This window comes from Schistocerca serialis, chromosome 1, assembly GCF_023864345.2.
Source record: "Schistocerca serialis cubense isolate TAMUIC-IGC-003099 chromosome 1, iqSchSeri2.2, whole genome shotgun sequence".
NCBI lineage: Eukaryota > Metazoa > Arthropoda > Insecta > Orthoptera > Acrididae > Schistocerca > Schistocerca serialis.
In genome coordinates this window covers 491,581,360-491,601,650 of record NC_064638.1, presented here as the reverse complement: position 1 = coordinate 491,601,650, position 20,291 = coordinate 491,581,360, and the positions used below count along the sequence as shown (strand labels likewise).

General features: G+C 38.0%; 1 protein-coding gene across 3 annotated transcripts in view; it reads right to left on the bottom strand.

The window, feature by feature from the left end:
- Positions 1 to 1,986: 1,986 nt before the first annotated feature.
- Positions 1,987 to 20,291, bottom strand: part of LOC126473953 (uncharacterized) — an 82,168-nt gene continuing 63,863 nt past the window's right edge. For all 3 annotated transcript variants that reach the window (XM_050101331.1, XM_050101323.1, XM_050101339.1), the window contains one exon: positions 1,987 to 3,641. In XM_050101331.1, the coding sequence (XP_049957288.1) occupies positions 2,607 to 3,641 (1,035 nt within the window). In that variant the 3' untranslated portion in view covers positions 1,987 to 2,606. The remainder of the gene's footprint in view (positions 3,642 to 20,291) is intronic.

The window sequence follows — 20,291 nt, the reverse complement described above, 5'->3', positions numbered from 1 at the left end:
AATACTCTAAGTGTCTTAAAGCAAGGGAAGAATCATTTGGTAAGAAGATGTGGTGGAGAAGACTGATGCTATCAAACAAAAATTAATCCTGAGGAAAAATCATCTCAAGTTCATGACCTGAAACATTTACCATAACTCAAGGCAGTCTTTTGGGGACCAGACATGATTGAATACATTTCAGTAATTGAAACATTTCATCCAAAGTTCTCAAAGAAGCTGCATGACTGAAGATGGATTTCGATTTGTGTGTCAGATCATTTTCACTTTTTACTGTTAATGTACCTCATTACTTTCGACTTGATGTGAAAGACAAACTCAGCTCAATGACCTGTTTGTCCAATCCAGGAATTTACAAGACTTTTATAAAATGTTGCCACAAGAGCAATATCCCCAACTGCAATGCCAAGCCGCTTAAGTTAGTTTAATGTTTGGTCCAACAATGTGTGTTAACTTTTTTCTTTTTGTCTTTCTTCCTTGCGAAAAAGACAAAGTCCCACTAATGTTTGGGTTTAACAGATTACAATATCTGTAACTCCACGTGTCTGACTATATCACAAATCATAGTTCCAGAATTATTACAAATTCTAAAATTAAAATGTGTAGTACAAGTTCATAAACATCACACCATAATGTTAAATGCCTGTATGTAATGCTTTTTGTAATTCTGCTCACTGTATTAGCGCTATATAATGTAATTATTTATATCAAGTAATAAAAATAACTGCTTTGGCAGCTAAATTAGACATGAGATAAACACCTGCTTGTAAAAGTGCACCGCAATATTCATATCAGCTGCACTGTGTTGTAAAATGTCTTCCTAAAATTCCGCCTGTGTAGCCTTCGGCATGTAGCCGTCTTACTCACACTGCTCACAATAGTGCAATGGTGGGGGAAGGCAGAGCTCAGCAGATTCAACTGCACTGATGGATTGCCAGCCTGCTCCAGGAGTGCATATGTTGGCCAGGCCTGCCATATTCAGAGAACGACACTGCAGACAACTACAGCACATGGCCTTCAGAGCCTTATCATGGGGTTACCTTTTTTAGTTATTCACAAGCTGGTGATGTTCTACGTAAGTTAAAAAGTGTAATCACCACTCACAAGTTATGCCTTAAGCCTGTTCTTACTGCTGCCCATTAGGCAGTACGAAGGGCAACCTGATGGTGGAACATATGATCAGTATGTCCCCATACCCTTCAGTCATTATTGCCCGTAAATGAATGGTAATGGTGCTTGTCTACACAACAACATTAAATAAATGTGATTCAGAATGACATATTGTGAATGGTTTTTGTAAATGGGTAATGTACTATGTTCATCCCCCCCCCCCCCCCTCCACCCCACCCCCATTGAGTTTTTCACTTTCTTCACTCCTAAATGAAGGGCGCAGCTTATATTTGGACCAATGATGTGTTATCCCCCTTCTCCCAAGAAACTAAAACCACTGTTTTTTCAGGTGGAAACACACAGATTCTTGTTCCTGGGGAAGAAATATACGACAACCTTTGTGCAGTAATAAAAAAGTGACTGGTGGTTTCTGGCAATCAAATGTTCAACACAGGGAATTTTATCACTTGTATCATTCACAGATAAGTCAACATATGTTTTGAATTAAAAAGTGGAATTGATGTTTAAAAAAAAGAATCTCAGCATGTTGGTAAATATGACAGGAGAAAATCTATAGCAAAAGTCTACAGATTATATGGAACTTCTCTTCTGTTTAAACATATTAAGTGCAATTAATTACTAACATCAGATTAATGCAGAGTGGAAACCAACAATTCTGACACAGTGCTTTCTCAAACATCAATAATAGATCAGAAGCGAAAAATAATATGATGGGTGTGCTCAACATAACTTCTTAATTATGTTTGTGGAACATAGTGCTGAATGTCATGTCTCCCGAATTCTGGTGAATATATTACACAATATCAAAACATAAAAATATGCAATATATTATTGTCAAATGGTCAGTTATAAGACAAATTGAAATAGTATTTTAATATATTCATTTTTTGCAGTAACATTCACTGAATATTTACAAAATATAATCAATTTATTTATTAAAGAAAACAGTCAATATCACAATGAGAGCAAACCTGTAATGACAAGGTTAAGATGAAGTCTTAACTGCACAACAGTGCTTTGGGCTCACTGCTCTTTCTGGAAATATATCAAGCAAAAATTGTGCAGTTGTCATCAAGAATCAAATACTTGTACTTGTCTTAAGTGTCCACAACAATCAATAATACAAACACAGGGAACCACAGTGGTGAACATCCACAAAAGGAATGTGAAGTTTACTTGGTAAACAATTGTATACCCGCTGTTGCTGCCAATATATAATTGTATATATACATACACACACACACACACACACACACACACACACACACACACACAGCTTCACTCGCCTTGAACATAACTTCATTTCATTTCTTCTGTTTATAATAAATAAACAAAACATTTCAATCAATAACATTACTAAATTAAAACAAGAACTGATCAAGTAACTTTTTTTTATATTGGGACACTAATGAACACAATGGCCAATAAGCTATCAACAATTGATAAAATGTGTCTGACATCAACTCAACTCATTCCACCTAGAACTGAACATCTTGGCCTGAAGAAACGTGTGAAGAAACCATTTCATTCCACATGACTTCCACCATCTCCACTGTCCCATCATCTGCAACAGTCAGAACCTGCTTTGGCATATTTGATGTGTCATGCACTTCATCACCCTTCCCCACTTCCACTACCTGCACATATACAGCATTATTATCGTCATTCATATTCTGCACTAGCAATGTCTGTTCAACGGCAGAATTTTGTTCGGACATGTTCATAACACATATGGCTGTTGGAGCTGCATTTCCACCATTTCCATTTTGCATATGTTCCCCAGGCACAGAAATTCCATGGTTCTGTGTTAAACTTGCAGTGTCCATTCGTAAACTATCACCACCATTCATTGCCACAGTGTTGAGAGTTGTCTCAATTCTTTGCATCTCTGAGACATTACCAACAGAGATCTGTGATGAACCATCTGGCGCATGAGGAATATCTTGCAATGTTTGCTGTACAGAATCCAGTTTATGGGCTGACAGCTGGGGTGTACCAGAGGCAGCAGAAGTGACAACTGCTTCTGCTGCTGCTGCAGCAGCAGCAGCACTTCTAGCAGTTATATATTCATTTATTTCAGCAGCTATCATTTGAACTGTTTCTGCATCTGAATCTGATGGACGATTCATATTGTCAGAAAATGGCTTTGTTGCCTGTCTGGAAAAGTTGCTGCTACTTGCTGATACAGGCCTAGAATTCTGTACAACAACTGATGTACCAGAAGTGCTGCTTTGTGGCATTTCCGTCCTTTTCTTGAGAGAACAATTATTTGAACATGACCCTGCTTTGATTTCACCGCCACAGAACTCACAAAGGTCTGGCTGCTTCTTCCTCACATGTTGTCGAATGTGATTTATCATAAAAGAATTTAAGTTTGTGGTATATTTGCACTTGTCACACTGCATCCAAATATCTTTTTTAGGGTCATTCTTCATTCTTTTGCCTGTTAAAGCATCTATAGAATTCTCACGTTCACTTTCTAGTTCAGCTAGAGCTGCTTTTCTTTTGCGTGACTGAAAAACATAAAAAAAACATTATTAGCACACAATCATAACATCTACAGCTTTCAAACAAATGCCTGCATTGCTTCAGACTAGGACAAGACACAAATCCTCTCCACTAATTTTGACTGGAACTGGTGACAAATGCTATAGTGTTAATGTCTCGGCTACATTCTATGTACTAGATGTTCTTGGCACATTAATATTAGTTCAAAAGTAAACACAACTTACATCAAAGAAATGTCCATACGTTAACTGGACCATTAAAATAAAAAGAGGAAGACAACTAAAAAACACTGAACACTGGAAACTGTGAGAGGGATGTTTGGTGATCTTAATCAAAATGATGAGAAATCTGTTACTTACCACACAATAGGCTGTATAACAGCTAGAGCCTTAACCATTCCTTTTATGAATATGTATAGACTTTTACAAATAATTTTGCAGGAATTCATGGCTGCAAAGTCTACTCTTCAATATTTTTAAAAATTGTTACTGAATGCCACAATTTTATTAATGATATATGATTTGAGAGCAACCCAGAAATGTGCCAATTCATAGCCATGTACCGAGTGAGAAGAGGACAGTGTTAAAAGAGCTAACAGGTATTTGGTATACTGCTGGTGTTGTACAAAGAGAAGTCGCAACAGCAGAAAATTTTAGTGAAATGCAGGAAAGACTGCTGAGGATCGTACGATTACAAAATGAAAGTAAAATCACTGGAAACAGGTACTTCCATAAAATACCTAAGAGCATGAGTATTAAGCAATTTGAAGTTGAGTAACCACATAAAATTAATCATGAGTATGGCAGATGCCAGACAGTTTCACTGGAAAAATCCAAAGAAATTTAATTCATCACCAAAGAAACTAGCTTACAAAACACTTGTTTGGCCAATACAATAATACTGCTTGTCAGTATGAGATCCATACCAGATAGGACTGATAGAGGAAATAGAGGAGATCCACAGGACAGTCTGTCCTGGAACCCTTGTGGTGAAACCCTTTGGTTTCACCACAAGCTGGGAAGAATCTGAAAATGTAAAAGTAGGAGCAGAGGGACCATTGTTCCTGTCTGACAAAACGACTGCTGAAGAGTGGCTACCACTCACTCTGATGAGGGGCTCACCTCGTGGGCACTACCCAGCCAAGGCAAGGGCTGCCAGGCAAGGCGGTTTTGCCGAGAGTTCTGATGCACCAAAAAGGCGACCAACCACTCCCAGGCATACATGAGGTGATGACAGCTTAGGTACCAGAAGTGTGTTGCCTCTGTTGTCAGGGTACTCAGCCAGATCAATACTGGCTTCACTTGCTGGTGACCCAAGTTGGGAGGGAATAGAGGGTTGGGGGCAGAGAAACCCATGCCAGGGACGCTAGGAGGAGATTTCTTTCCCTAATAGTTCACACTACATAAGCAATTTAGAAAGGGACGTCAAACCCCAAGGTGGATAAAAAAGGGAGAGTGGAAACATGAGACTCAAGACCGAAGAGGAATGTATTTCGCCTTTTTCTTGCTCTAAGGTATCATCAGTGGGATCTGCAACGATACAGTTATGTTATTTTTAGATTATCAAACAGTTCACATCACAACTTTTTATGTAAATAAGTAATTACTTATGGTTTGCTATGATCTGCATTTCCTCTCATATAGCCTGGAGGTCACACTACCACTTTATTACCGACACATAAGCACAATTTTGTATTCCAAACTTATTCACACTGTTCACCATGTTTCTCCTCCTTTTTTGTGGTGGCCTATTATTCTTTTGCCACTCGATATAGCTATTTCTTTGGACACTGTGCTTTTAACAACATAAATATTGTAACTTCATTAGACGTTTCATCCTCTTTGGTTTGTTTACCTACATCTTGCCAACCTAACGAAGTATATGTTCAAAACCAACTTCTATTCATGATGTTTGTATCGCTATTGCACGCGCACGTGTGTGTGTGTGTGTGTGTGTGTGTGTGTGTGTGTGTGTGTGTGTGTGTGTGAGAGAGAGAGAGAGAGAGAGAGAGAGAGAGAGAGAGAGAGAGAGAGAGAGAGAGCTAATGAGTGTGTGCATGGGCAAGGGGTTTGAGTGCAGTGTGTCACATATGAATGCACTAGCTGTTAATGACTGACTGAAAGCTTTGGTGACGGCTGATTTGACCTTTCGTTCCAATGCTCTGTGGAGGGGTTCATGGATAAGTGAGTGTAAAGATGTTTGTGGCAAAGCAAGCTGGGACTTTTTTACTTCCTCTCTTGTTGTGCCATCTGCCTCCTTAAAATTCATTTTTTCGTGTCTGACTAACTACCATTAACATATGTGAGTATAATCCGCATTTTCATAAAAGAGAAAGGTTGGCCCTCGGGTTTAAAGAATATAATGCCAGATCTAATTTTGTGCTTAGTTTTATGTTGTTGTTGTTGTTGTTGTTGTTGTCTTCAGTCCTGAGACTGGTTTGATGCAGCTTCCATGCTACTCTATCCTGTGCAAGCTTCTTCATCTCCCAGTACCTACTGCAACCTACATCCTTCTGAATCTGCTTAGTGTATTCATCTCTTGGTCTCCCTCTACAATTTTTACCCTCCACGCTGCCCTCCAATGCTAAATTTGTGATCCCTTGATGCCGCAGAGCATGTCCTACCAACCGGTCCCTTCTTCTAGTCAAGTTGTGACACAAACTTCTCTTCTCCCCAATCCTCTTCAACACCTCCTAATTAGTTATGTGATCTACCATCATCAGTTATTTTGCTCCCCAAATAGCAAAACTCCCTCACTACTTTAAGTGTCTCATTTCCTAATCTAATTCCCTCAGCATTATCCGACTTAATTCAACTACATCCCATTATCCTCGTTTTGCTTTTGTTGATGTTCATCTTATATCCTCCTTCAAGACACTATCCATTCCATTCAACTGATCTTCCAAGTCCTTTGCTGTCTCTGACAGAATTACAATGTCATCGGTGAACCTCAAAGTTTTTATTTCTTCTCCATGGATTTTAATACCTACTCCGAATTTTTGTTTTGTTTCCTTCACTGCTTGCTCAATATACATATTGAATAACATCGGGGAGAGGCTACAACCCTGTCTCACTCCCTTCCCAACCACTGCTTCCCTTTCATGCCCCTCAACTCTTATAACTGTCATTTGGTTTCTATACAAATGTTTATGTATGTGACTGATTTTCTAATTTATATCGACTATTCCTAGTTAGTATCTTCTGTTATAGGGTGAAATCAGTTATTGTTTCGTAACTTAAAGTCTACTGTTGACTTTTATACTAATACAAATTCTGTGCTAATTATAAACATTTGGAAGTACAACTAATAGTGTTCTTAAAAGAATCTATTTGGTTCTATCCAAAAACATGTTAGCAAAGACAGCCCTTAATTAACTACAAAATAATTAACAGTTTTGTCAAAAGTATTGTTTACGTAATGATATCTGTTAATTTCATCGTTTAAACAAATAATTCGGCCTAACCCTTGTAGTAGAAGAAACTGTTAAAAAGAACGAATTTTTCGATGTATTCAGTTGATTTAACGAGTTAAGTTTTAAACGTAATTTCTGTAAATTAAACATCAAACAATGTGTAATTTCAATACCTATTATTGTAAAGATATATAAGGGCCTGGTTCTTGGTCACGAGACAGTCAGTCCACGGCCGAGTTTCAGACAAGAACCTGTGTTGGTTAGAACAACAACAACGTATCAAATTAACTGTGAAATAAGTGTAACACAATTAGGCCATGTGTTAAAACAATGGCATTGCGTGTTCCGTACATACCTTTCTGTTCTTCAAGAACTGTGAACTTTGTGGTTAGGTTTTTACTGCTCGTAGATGTTCAATAGTAAACTATTGTAGCAGTATGTGGAGGTTTGTCTGCAAACTATTAATGAGACTTATGGAAAGTTAAAACAATAGTGTACTGGCCATATATAACTGTGTAGTATTGCGGGGTTGTGAACAGTGAAAGTAAACTACTGTGGAACGCAACTCTGCATCTGTCGGCTACATTATTTAAAGTAGTCAGTGTTGTACTTCCACGCCCCATTTCTCAGCCAGTATCACCATCACAACACAGTATGTCAACACCGAGGACAACAAACGAAGAAATAAATTAGGGTGAACCACCACATGTTGAGTGACATTATGATCATATTAAAACAAAACTGTATTGTTATAGATCCCACTGGTAATGCCTTAGAGCAAGGAAAAGGCAAAACGCGTCTGGGAAAAGTAAATTAAGTTGCAGCTTGAGAAGATGGTTTTATTTACAAAACAAGTATTTTTGTGCTTGCTGCAGAGGATGACCACACAAACAAACTTGTTATTCGCGCCACGCCAGGCATTTCCATGTGGTCTATACCAGAAATTCAGAAGACTTCATCTGAACATTCATAAAACCATACAACACATAAAATTAAACATATGCAAATGTAACGATCTTGTACCTAAATAAATCAAAAACAGTTCACCCAGTATCCAAAAAGCATTGTATGCTGCTCAGAAAATGCGGTTAAAATACGAAATCAGACCCCTATACTCTAAAAAACAAGCACTAAATTATGAGTTAAGACACATTTAAAACTTGCATGCACCATTAATAATATGACAGTTTTCTCTCATCTGGTCAACAAGGTCAAAAAGCATACAAAAACAGCTGTACAAAGAATTAAAGCAGTTCATAGAAAAAAGATCAATCAACTCAAAAAAACTCCAGTCACAACACCATACCTTTACAAGCAACCAAGAAAAACAAACACAAAAACTCTACCCAAGATTAGTGAACCTTACAGACGTGCAACTGAACTGTAAAGAAAGGCAGCTGCTGGAGAAAGGATTAAAATACAATGTAAATTCAGAAATAGATGAATGTTGCATAGAAAATCTAGTTATAGAAGCAGCAAGTGTTTTGACTAGGGAAGATAGGAATAAAAACACCCACGTCAACACTGGAATAAAAAACAACCCGTAATACAATAAACAGTATAAAAACACAAAAACTATAAAAACACAGAATCTACAACACTCCGAAAACTTTGGAGGAAACTTCAAAATGGAAATGGTATCATTCCAAAAGCAGACAAAGGGAACACAATTGTACTGACAGACAAAAAAAATATATTGAAAAAACACAAACATTCATCTCACAAAATAACATTACAAAAATAAAATCAGACCCAATAAACAGATTCCAGACAAAAGTAAAACACACACTGAAAAATATAGACATTGTACTGGATAACATGAAGAAAAGGAAGTCGACACAGATTAATCCCACTGCACCTGTCCTCTGAAACCAACCAAAGATCCACAAACCGAATACTGGATTTCAGGAAATCCCCACTTACAAGCTTGCGGGATACATACTAAAACTGCTGTATGAAAAATTCAAAGTACAAGAAGACAGACCATTAAAAACACTACACAGCTCATACAACAAATAAAAGATATAAAAATCCCAGACACAGCAACAATCCTCTCATTTAATACAGAAAACATTTATTCCAACATAAAAGACGTACAATAGAGATCATAGATAAGAACCTGAAAACTTGCAGTCAACTCCCGAATGAACAGATTAAAGAAATACTCTCACAAATAAAGCTCATAACAAAACAAAATTACTTCCAATTCAATAATGAATTTTATTTACAAGAAGATGAATTACCAATGTGGTCCCCCGTTTCAGGAGCTTAGCAAATATTTTTGTAAACCACACTGAACAAGTCATTTTCACAAAAATAGTAGCAAAAGAGTACAATAAATTATAGTGGTTCAGGTATATGGATTACATCCTTTGCTTAATAGACAAACCACAAACAAAGACTGAAAAACTACATGTTGACATCAACAAGGTACATAAAAATGTAAAATTTACAGTTGAAAGAGAGCAGAATAATCAAATTAACTCTCCGGATATAACAATAAAAAAACAAAATAATAAGCATATGTTTGAAATTTACTATATTCTCACAGCAACGGACATTATCATTTCCAAATCTTCGACCCACCCATACTCACAACAGCAAGCAGCACTTCGACACATGCTCCATAGACTCAACACAGTGCCACTCACCTAAGAAAACTATCAAAAGGAACTAGACATAATGATGCAGATAGCACAAAACAATGGTTACAATAGTAACATTCTCACTAAGCTAAAGAACAAAACTAAAAGTAAAATAAAAGCAGAAAGCAACAAACCACAAACACCACAACAGAACCAAACACAAACTTGCTGTCCCACAGCAACTATGCAGAACAATCAGCAAAATATGAAAGAAAACACAAGATGGTAGACAATGACATACAAACACAAACTCACACATAAAATCACCAACATTTCCAAAAGATAATGAATTTTATTTACAAGAAATATAGCATACACAGCAGGTAATTCTATACGAAAATACACCCCAAAACTGACAAAAAACAGACATACAGCGACAAAAAACAGACATACAGCAGAAAGCAGGTATATATCAACCACAGTGTAACACTTACGAAGGCTGATACACAGGACAAACATGTATAACTTTTGAAGTCAGATATACATGAGAGCCTGGAAATATGGGAAACCACTCCACATTTGCAGAACATATAACAGAACATTACCACAAGCCAACCATTAGAGAAAAATACATGAAAATAATTAGAATCAACACCATACCATCTAACCCTGCAAGAAAATTACCACATACAGATAACCAAAGCAGAAAGGAAAACCCTGTTCAATGATCAAGTACACATGCCAAACAATTCATTGTTTACACTAATAGATAAAATAATAGAATGATGCTCCTGAAGAGGATTAATATAATAATATCACCCAACACCTTTACACTCACTCCACGAAATCCTCCACAGAGCATTGAAACGAAAGGTCAAATCAGCCGTCACCAAAGCATTCAGTCAGTCATTAACAGCTAGTACATTCATTTTTGACACACTGCACTCAAACCCCTTCCCCACGCACACACTCTTCAGCTCTTCCCCCCCCCCCCCCCCTCTCTCACTCTCTCTCTCACACACACACACACACACACACACACACACACACAAAATACAAACATCAAAACAACATGAATAGAAGCTGGTCTTGAACATATACTTTGTTATGGTGGCAACATGTAGGTAAACAAACCAAAGAGAAGGAAACACATAATGAAATTACAATACTTACGTTGTTAAAATCACAGTGTTTGAATAAGTAGCTAAATCAAATGGCAAAATAATAATAGTACACCACAAAAAAAGGATGAGAAACTTGGGGAACTGTGGGAAAAAATTCAAAATACAAAATTGTGCTCATGTATTGGTAATAAAGTGGTAGTGTAACCTCAAGACCAGAGGAAAGGAAACAGATCACAGCAAACTGTAAGCAATTACTTATTTACATAAAAATTCACACTGTGAACTGTTTGATAATTAAAAATAACGAAACTGTATCATTATCGATCCACTGATGAGGCCTTAGAGCTAGGAAAAGGCGAAACGCGTCTGGGAAAAATAAGTTAAGTTGCAGCGAGAAAAGGCGGTTTTATTTACAAAACAAGTATTTCTGTGCTTGCTGCAGAGGTGGTCACATAAACTTGTTACTTTTTGTCTTATATAGGTGTTGCCAACCCCAGCACCATATTCTGTCTGTTTACACATCTCTGTATTTCAATATGCATGCCTACACCAGTTTCTTTGGTGCTTCAGGGTATTAAGACATCAGAGAATAACTTTCATGGTACTATATGATGCCGAAAAGGGCGAAAACTGTAGGGAATACTGAGACTAGAATAAATCTCAAAAATAACTTGAGGCTGTAGGATGCAAGTGTTATTCTTAGATGAACAGTTTGACACAAGTGAGAAATTAATGGTGGGCCACAAACCATTCAGAAGACTGAGGACTGCCTCCCACCAACCACCCCCACCCCCCAAAGAAAGGGGGCGAGGGGGTAGTACACTTCAGAAATTGGAAAGCATGACTGGCTCCACAGTTAACACACCATGGTAGTTCCTCATATGGTGTGTTTTCATGAAGTGGGTGACCACAGTCTCCACAAACTGGGTTGTCTGTACAAAGGGAAGATGTGACCAAACTGTTGGCATTTAAAACACATAGGAGGGTAGGAAATAACAACAGTAGACCAAGATTTTAACATTACCATGAAATGAATTCCCCTCAAAACTGAAGATTTAAGTTCCATTGTCAACCCTATTGTCTGGCAAGCCTTGACATACACAGTGTACAAAGTGGACCTCTCCTTTCTCCATGATTTTGTGTAATCCCTCACCTATTTGCTGTAGTAAGTCACGATCAAAAATTGAACCTGTGAAATGTTCACAATCTTGTGGAGTGTTACAGCACCAGGTACATCACAAAGTATCTCACACGACAGTAATGCTTGGGATTGGGTAGGGCTGATGTTTTAATTAAGACAAAACCACTTCGTAGTTTACTGAGGGGACAGATCTAACCAAATACATTTTTAATATTAACTAAAACGAAAGCTTAGTAGATAGAGAGTACCCTCCCATCAGTTTGGGCACAAACCAGGGACTGAGAGGGACACACCTGTGCAGTTGGTTTGATTTTATTTCCTCCCATGACACAGTCAAGCAGAAAATGTTCTTGGGGTTATAATGATTTGCACTGAAGGATTCAGGTCCATTTGAAGAGTTTGGCAGAACCTCATTGTTTCTTTTTGCTGTGCAAGGTATCCACTATGATATCGCCTACTCCGGTTGGGGCCTCTCCCCATGGGACTATTGAGCAAGAGCACTCATCATCTTCACCACTACACCCAACTCAGTAATGTGGAAATTTGTCATTTACAGAAGAAAAATAGCCCATGCAGATTTGTCCCTGACTATGCACAGAAAACATTAACTTTCGGCATATCTCATTCATGCACTAGAATTTCACGAAGATTTACAGTGCCTCACACTTACAATGTGGCGATTAACCTTTTCAGATATAGAAGGTTGCTTTGTAACTGAATACCAGCTTGGAGGTGAACTGTTCATCCTCAAGTGCTTCCTGCACTGTGAGGCAAAACTGAAGGCACCAGCTATAATTTTTTGGTTTTAATTGCTGTACGAGCTGTAGATAGTACCGTATGATGTGTAACTGCTGTCGCAAGGTCTTTGCTGTACTATTCCAAGCCCGTAGCTTGCATGAACCCCTGATTTTCTTTTCTCTCTCACTCTCTCTTTTTTACTGCATATGAAACTTGCTCTTACACTCTTCACAGTTGCATCTAACATTCTTGGTAGACAAGTCCTTTTTGTTTACAGGTACAACTAATGTCCCTAAACTGTCGATACCAATGCATAGTGCTATGCTCACAAGACCGTTCTTTTCCATAATTCCTTCTAAATACACATTGCACTGTTGCAACAGATAAACGTCTCGCATTTTCGATCACACAAAAGCTGTTTTCTTGCTTTGTTGCCATTTTATCTATGCACTGCACTCTTAACGCCAACTGGTGGGAATAATGCAAACACTGGTAGTTTACAGTTCTATTCAGGCATCAATCATATTTGTACATGTAATACTTTGGAAAATTTAGAACTGCGAAAATAAATATCATTGGTAGTAGCCCTGTAATCAGAGATGAACTTTAAATGACAGGAAAGAAAGAAGTACTGCACTGTCTTTGAGCCCCATGCTTGCCACGCATGTACTCGCAAAGGAGTTAAGAGCCTCTAGGGAGGAAGAGCGGGCTGCGGGTGGGGAGCGGCGTACAAAAAAATTGTGACTTGAAAAGCCTGAAAATGTGTTATGACAGTATTATGAGAAGGACCAAGAAATCATTCACGCATGACAAGGTACAATTTTAAAACACATTTCATTATTATTACTTTTCATCATTACATTATTACATGTGCCATGTAAATGGGAGCAAAAAAAGTGTCAAAATGTTTAAACGCTGAAATGCCCAAGTCTACTGTTTTGGAAAGTAGACAGAAGCTACTTGCAGCCCTGAAGCCCAAATTTATTCCTATTGCCAACCCCAACAAAACAATGGAGATTTTCATCCCGAAGTTATATACTGTACTTTGTGTACATTTTAACACACTCAGATAAAATTTCTGAACCAAATTTGATTTGTAAGGGGTAGTTTACAATATTATTTCTAACATACTTGTTCGTTTCTTGTTCTGATACATATATTTTGAACTAAAAAATAACCTCTAATTACAGGCAAATACACAACACACATGCCAGGATTCTATTATAGAATCAGATCCCAGAAACAAAACAAAATACAGAAAATATTCTTGATGTGAAGTGCCAGATTTACAAAAGAAGATTGCAGTGCGTCTAGCATGAATGTGAAATAGAAGTACACTACATGCCTGTAGAATATGAAATAAGAATGACAATGCTGAAAACGCCAACAGCCTTGCCACAGTAGTAGCACCATTTCCCGTCAGATCACTGAAGTTAAGCACTGTCAGGCTTGGCTAGCACTTGGATGGGTCACCATCCAGTCTGCTGAGCACTTTCGACAAGCGGGGTACACTCAACCCTTGTGAGGCAAATTTAGGAGCTACTTGGTTGAGAAGTAACAACTCTAGCCACGAAAGCTGACAACAGCTGGGAGACCGGTGTGCTAACCACACACCCATCCAGATCAGCATCCAGTGACGCATAAAGGCTGAGGATGACACTGCTGTTGGTCAGAACGGTTAGGGTCTTCTGAGTCCTGTTCAGATGGAGTTCAGTTCAGTTTAATACTGAAAACAGGTAGAGAACTTGACCAAAAAGAAATGAAAAGAAAATCAGGCTTTCAAACTGAGACTTTTGCCAATTTATCCCAATTATGTGTGTGTTTTATGTAAATATATTCAGTAAAGCCACCTTCATTACACTGTGGCTCCTGTTAACTGTATTTTCCGACTGTACTGAAATTTCTTTGTAGACTCTTCTAACAAACACAGTACCATCTGCTTTTAAATTCCTCATCCAATGCACTGATGTCTATGTCGTATTGAACAAGTCAAATGTTGCAGCTATAATAATGTTGTGTGATATAACTTAAATCCTAAACTCAAACATCTTAGCATTTTGCATATCAACAAAGATTACCAGATGCAAAAAAAGGCGGAAAGTGGGAAAATTCCCAGATCTGACCTGAGACCGAATCTGATATCCTCTGGACTGTATTGCAGAATGCAACTACTGAGCCACCACCCGATACTGACAGATTTACATATGTTTTGCTACCACATTTCTTCATCAATGTGCATGCAATTACCACAGCACTTTTATTATAGTTAAAAATTTAATACACACTGTGTAGTTATTGCTACTCAAGCCTAGAGAACATTTTTGTAACTGGTGTTCAGTTGTTATTGGCTGCTGTCAAACTCAATGTTCTTAACCCTCTATTGCAGAGCTTGTTTTTAGGAAACCAATTTGATGGAAAAAATATCTAAGGTAGTGTCTGACAAACAAAATACTATATAGCATGTTAAACATAGACTTTTGAATTTAACTTGTATGTACTCAGTATTTGATGTTTGTTGCCATATGGCAACATCATGCTTATATCACAGAATACTTACAATATTTTTATTTACTTACATGAATAAACTGATTGAAGAAAGATACAAAGGGTGAATCACCTAAAACATGCACCACAAATATTTTGATAACAGAAGGCACCACTGATATGTGGATTTCACAGATTGGAATGGTAGGCACGGACCCGCTCATGCAACCCATAAACAGAGTTTCAAATTTGTATTTATTTTAAGAAGGTACAAATATTTTAATGGGAAAATGCCTATTAACAGTACCACAATAAAAGTAGACTAAATTAGAATGTCAGTGGTGTTTTTTATAGGAACCTAGTGCACAGTTTCCGAGATATCGTAATTTGTTCCATGTTTTCATACAAATGAACGTGAATTTCACATAGTGTGTATATGCAGCTAAGTTTAGGATTTTACTGCCAATAGGCATCGTCCCATTTAAAAAAAATTTAGCTTTTGTATAAAACTGCCCTTTTGACAATGTCTCAAAAATCTTTGTATTGGCTGCAAATACGCACACCCTTGCCTACAATTCAACTGTGTGAAAGCTGCATATATATAGAGCCTTTCATGTCTGAAATATTTGCAGTGTACGTGTTAGGGCAATTCATCCCGTATAAACATGCTCCTAAACAAAATCTTGAATATTTTAATGTGAAAGAACAGTTTATTATTTTTCAAGCATTTCTGTTGTATTCTTGAACAATTTGATACCTCATGTCATCACAGAGTGGAATTTCAAGAAATAGTTCTTATTTACAATGAAACGTAAATGCACCTTGCATTTCACATTCTTCACTCTCATTATTCCCTTTCTTAATGGAAGTTACTTCCATATCCTTAATAGGCAAGAGTCTTTGTCATCCAGTCGCATGAGTTTTTCAGGCAATACTGCAGTTGGTCCCTCCTTTTACTCTGCAATACAGGCGCTCTCAATTGAATTACTTCTAGGTCTTCCTTGCTTTCTTGTCTCGTTTTTCCACTGGAACAACAACTTGTATTGAATCAACTAATATAGGTGTGCTTTTCCAATGCATTCCAGTTGATAGAGCAAGTCAGCTAATACAAGTCTGCTTTTCCAAGGAATTCCACTTGATAGTGCATCTCTTGTGTAAAGAAAGCAAGCATTCACTACCATCAGATCAATCAAACATTACTTCAGACAGTTGGATCGAACAGTACCTACTTAGACTGTAGATTACTCTTTCTGTTAGTTCCATTTGCAGATCAGAATTACAGACTCAGCTGTCAAAGAATATTTTACAATTTTTGTGCTCTGGCATCACATTAGTAAGTCTTATACCACTATTTCCAGTGGTTCCTGCTAGAAATATGTTTGTTTTGGTTACTCCTGCCAGTATACAGTTCAGAGTTGTAGACTAAGCCATTCACAACATGCAGTACAAACATTTTGTAGCCTCATCTTGGCTATTTTGGACTGTACCATTTCACTGAATGATGCCCTTTGAATAATATAATCTTTTCATCTGGAGTGATTTTTTCTGGCTTCAGAAGAACTTTAACACTTAGTGTAACCAATAAGGTTTCTAATTTTCTACATCATTTCATATCCTGACTCACCTTTGGGCATTATTCTTGTATTACCAGCAAAATGTATGTTACATTTTATTTGTTGAATGTGATTTACACTCTTTCCATCAGCTACAATGGAAACTAGTTTCAGAATAGGGTTTTGACTGCTTTCTGCAAATTGTCTTAAATAATTTATGCTCTAACATGCCTTCTCTCCTCTTGAATTTCAGTATTCTTGTATTAAAAAGGAAACGCAATTCAAATATTTTGAACACCCAATAAACAGCTCTGTTCGAGTCGTGTGATGCTTGTGATGTTACTGGGCAGCTTGCTGCTGCTACTGTCATAATACTAATTCTCTCAGTGATGTCTTGTTTTGGAATTACGTTTTGGAAAATGAGTTAAAAATGGTGTGCAGCACCATACTGTACAAATACATCTACAAAAACTCCTGAAAAGTTGTTTTCGAGTTTTCCAGATAATGAGAAGATACATAAAATGTTTTGCACTATACTGGAAAATTGCCACCAGATAAATGCACAAGTGATGACTTAATTTAAAATGTGTTGTACTGTGAAGTTAATGTTAACAGATTCCTGAGATATCCAAGATACGCTTTCCCACTGTTCAACGAAGGATAGTGCCATTCAGCAAAAGTAAACTCCAAGTGAAAATTGTCTTTTTACATAACTACATCTCAATTATTGGTAGCTCAGTTGTTAGAGCAGTAAACTGTGAAATTTTATTAAGACGGTGTACATAGGTCACTGGTTCAAATCTAACCCAATGGAACACTGTAAATTATTTGTGAAACGACTTGACTACTCTCTCATATGAAAACCAAATGACAATTACAAAATTTCACGTCAATCCGAAACAGAACATTATTGTGTTTTCCTTGCCATTTACATGCACTACACTTACAATTGCTGCTCACACACGTCACACTTAAAAACTATTTTCTAGTTAATATGACCACACACTTTTTACTTCATTTGAAACAATGTTTTTATCTTCATACTGTCTAGGTAGGGTCCTTATTGTTTAAACTTTAGCAGTTTCATCAACGTTAGCAGTTTCATCAACTTTAGCAGTTTCATCATCTTACATAAACATGAAGTAAGTCTGCTTCAGACACTAAATAATGTTTTTCCTACAATGGATTTATGTCTCAGCACAGCACAAAAGCATTTTAGGCGGAAGTATCAATAACATTATAGAAGATGGTCATTGGGTAGCAGTTGGTTTTTCTCTTGCATGTCTAGACGCCAATAAGCTGATCCAATGTGTCTACTGCTCCCTTATTTGCATTGTAGTCCAATATTATTTCTGGTTTCTTGTCTTCTCTATTGCTTATTTCCTCACTGCAGTGCATTGTGCTTATCAGGACAAAATTTTTGTTCTCCCTTGGAATGTAAGATACAACCAAGGTATCCTTAGTAAAAAAAAGAACTTTGAAGTGTGAACATATCTTTGGTTCTTGAAAATTTCTTGGGCATTCAGCCAGGTGGCAGTATCCAACAGGTGCAATATTTCGGCAAGCCACTTACTGCCATCTTCAGCCATTCCTGAAGTCTGATTGATCTCTGATGGATTCTGACTTCATTATACCTTTCCTGCAGCATCTGAACTCACTGCACCAGAATATAAAGTTCACAATGGAGGTAGAAGAAAACAACCAGCTTCCACTTCTAGATGTGCTCGTCAAACGAAGACCAGATGGCACACTGGGACACAGTGTCTACTGTAAGCCGACACATACAGATGTGTACCTGCATGCCTACAGCTGTCATGCTCCTTCACAGCGAAAGGGTGTCCTGAGCACACTGTTGCACAGACCACATGAAATCTTGGACGACAGCCTAAAAGCTGAATTGTAGCACCTATAGGCCGTATTCTGCGTGAACAGTTACAACAACCACCAGATAAAATGCGCCTTAAGACAGAAGAAGCCAAGCCCACAGCCTTCCAAGGACAAATCGGTTGCCATGGTGTTTATACCGTATGCTGGGAACACATCGGCAAATACTCCTAAAATACCATGTCAAGTGCATGTTTTGGCCTCCATCCAAAATGGACACATTATTAGGGTCAGTCAAGGATGACTTAGGACTCCAGAAACTGGGAGTTTAGTGCATGTCTTGCCAGTGCGGGAAAGTGTATGTAGACCAGACAATCCAGACAGAACAGGAGAGATGCAATGAACATAAACGCCACACAGACAACGCAAAGCCGACCAAGTCCGCTGTGGCACAGCACTGCATCTCACATGGACATGACATGAACTACAATGGCACAAACGTGTTACAGCTATCAAACATCTTCTGGGGCTGCATCCTCAAAGAGGCAGTGGAGAACCAGCTGCATGAGGAGCTAATAAATAAAGACAGTGGTTTCCCATTAAGCAAGGCCTGGTATCCAGCCTTGAGTATGATTAAAACGCAATGACAGTCTACAAGGAAATCCACCTCCAACAGGACACCTGAAGAAGAAGATGTATTGTCACCAGGTGGCAGAGTTCCACACACGGGCATGGCCGAGGAAGGCCTGTGGTCCATGATCTGTCCTGAGAGCCCACGCTTCCCCCACCACCAGCCACAAACCACACAGAAGTACCCAAGACGGAGGCTGCAGGAAGGGGGGTAAAGAATATATGAAGTTGTCATCCATCAGAGATCAATCAGACTCCAGGAATACCTGAAGATGGCAAGAAGTTGGCTTGTTGAAATATCGCGCCTGTTGGATGACACCACCCAACTGAATACCCAAGAAATTTTCAAGATTTCCGTACACTGGAAAAACCTCAGATCACACGTATCTTTGGTTGATATATGATTAGGGAGTTGAGGCTTATTTTTTCTCATCATCCCCAGCATTGTACGATATCTTCTGAGAAGTCCTTAGCCTAATGCATATGATGTGAAAAAACTGTCACATGTGACATTTTGTCTTTTTCGCTCATGTGTCTGATCCATGACAACCCTCATACCTTTATTTTTCTTAGGTGCTTGTCCAAGTGATTTTCCTGTGTAATTTTGTCTCTTCAAAACATAAGAAGCAGCACTCCCACACAATGTCCATTTTTTACCCATGTTTTGAGGATCTGCTAAATATATCTTGTCAGAATGGACAATGTCCTCAGAAAGCCACCAGTTGTTCATCTGCAGATACATTTGTGCCAGGATTATAAACTTTTGAAAATATTTCCACACATTTATCCCACAGAACTCTTACAGGTGTCAACCTGTCATTTACTCTTCGTGCTCTATGATCAGACTTGTCATCTAAATGTGTGAGATGAACAGAACAGTTTCAGTTTCAGTGGCATTACAAGAGGAAAGATGGTTCTACCTGTTTCTGGATCCCACAGATTCTTTGTTGATTCACCATATTATTCATACACACCAGCCAGCAATAACAGGCTAATATTGGCTTCTGGTGTAATTTCATCTAATGCTTCCCAGCTATCCCCATAAACTCTACCCAGAATATTAGCTACTTCCACCACAATACTTTGAATATTATCATTCATCATTACACAAAAAGACAATTTTATATCACTCATCTGGCGACAGTGCATCTTGTCGGACCAGGA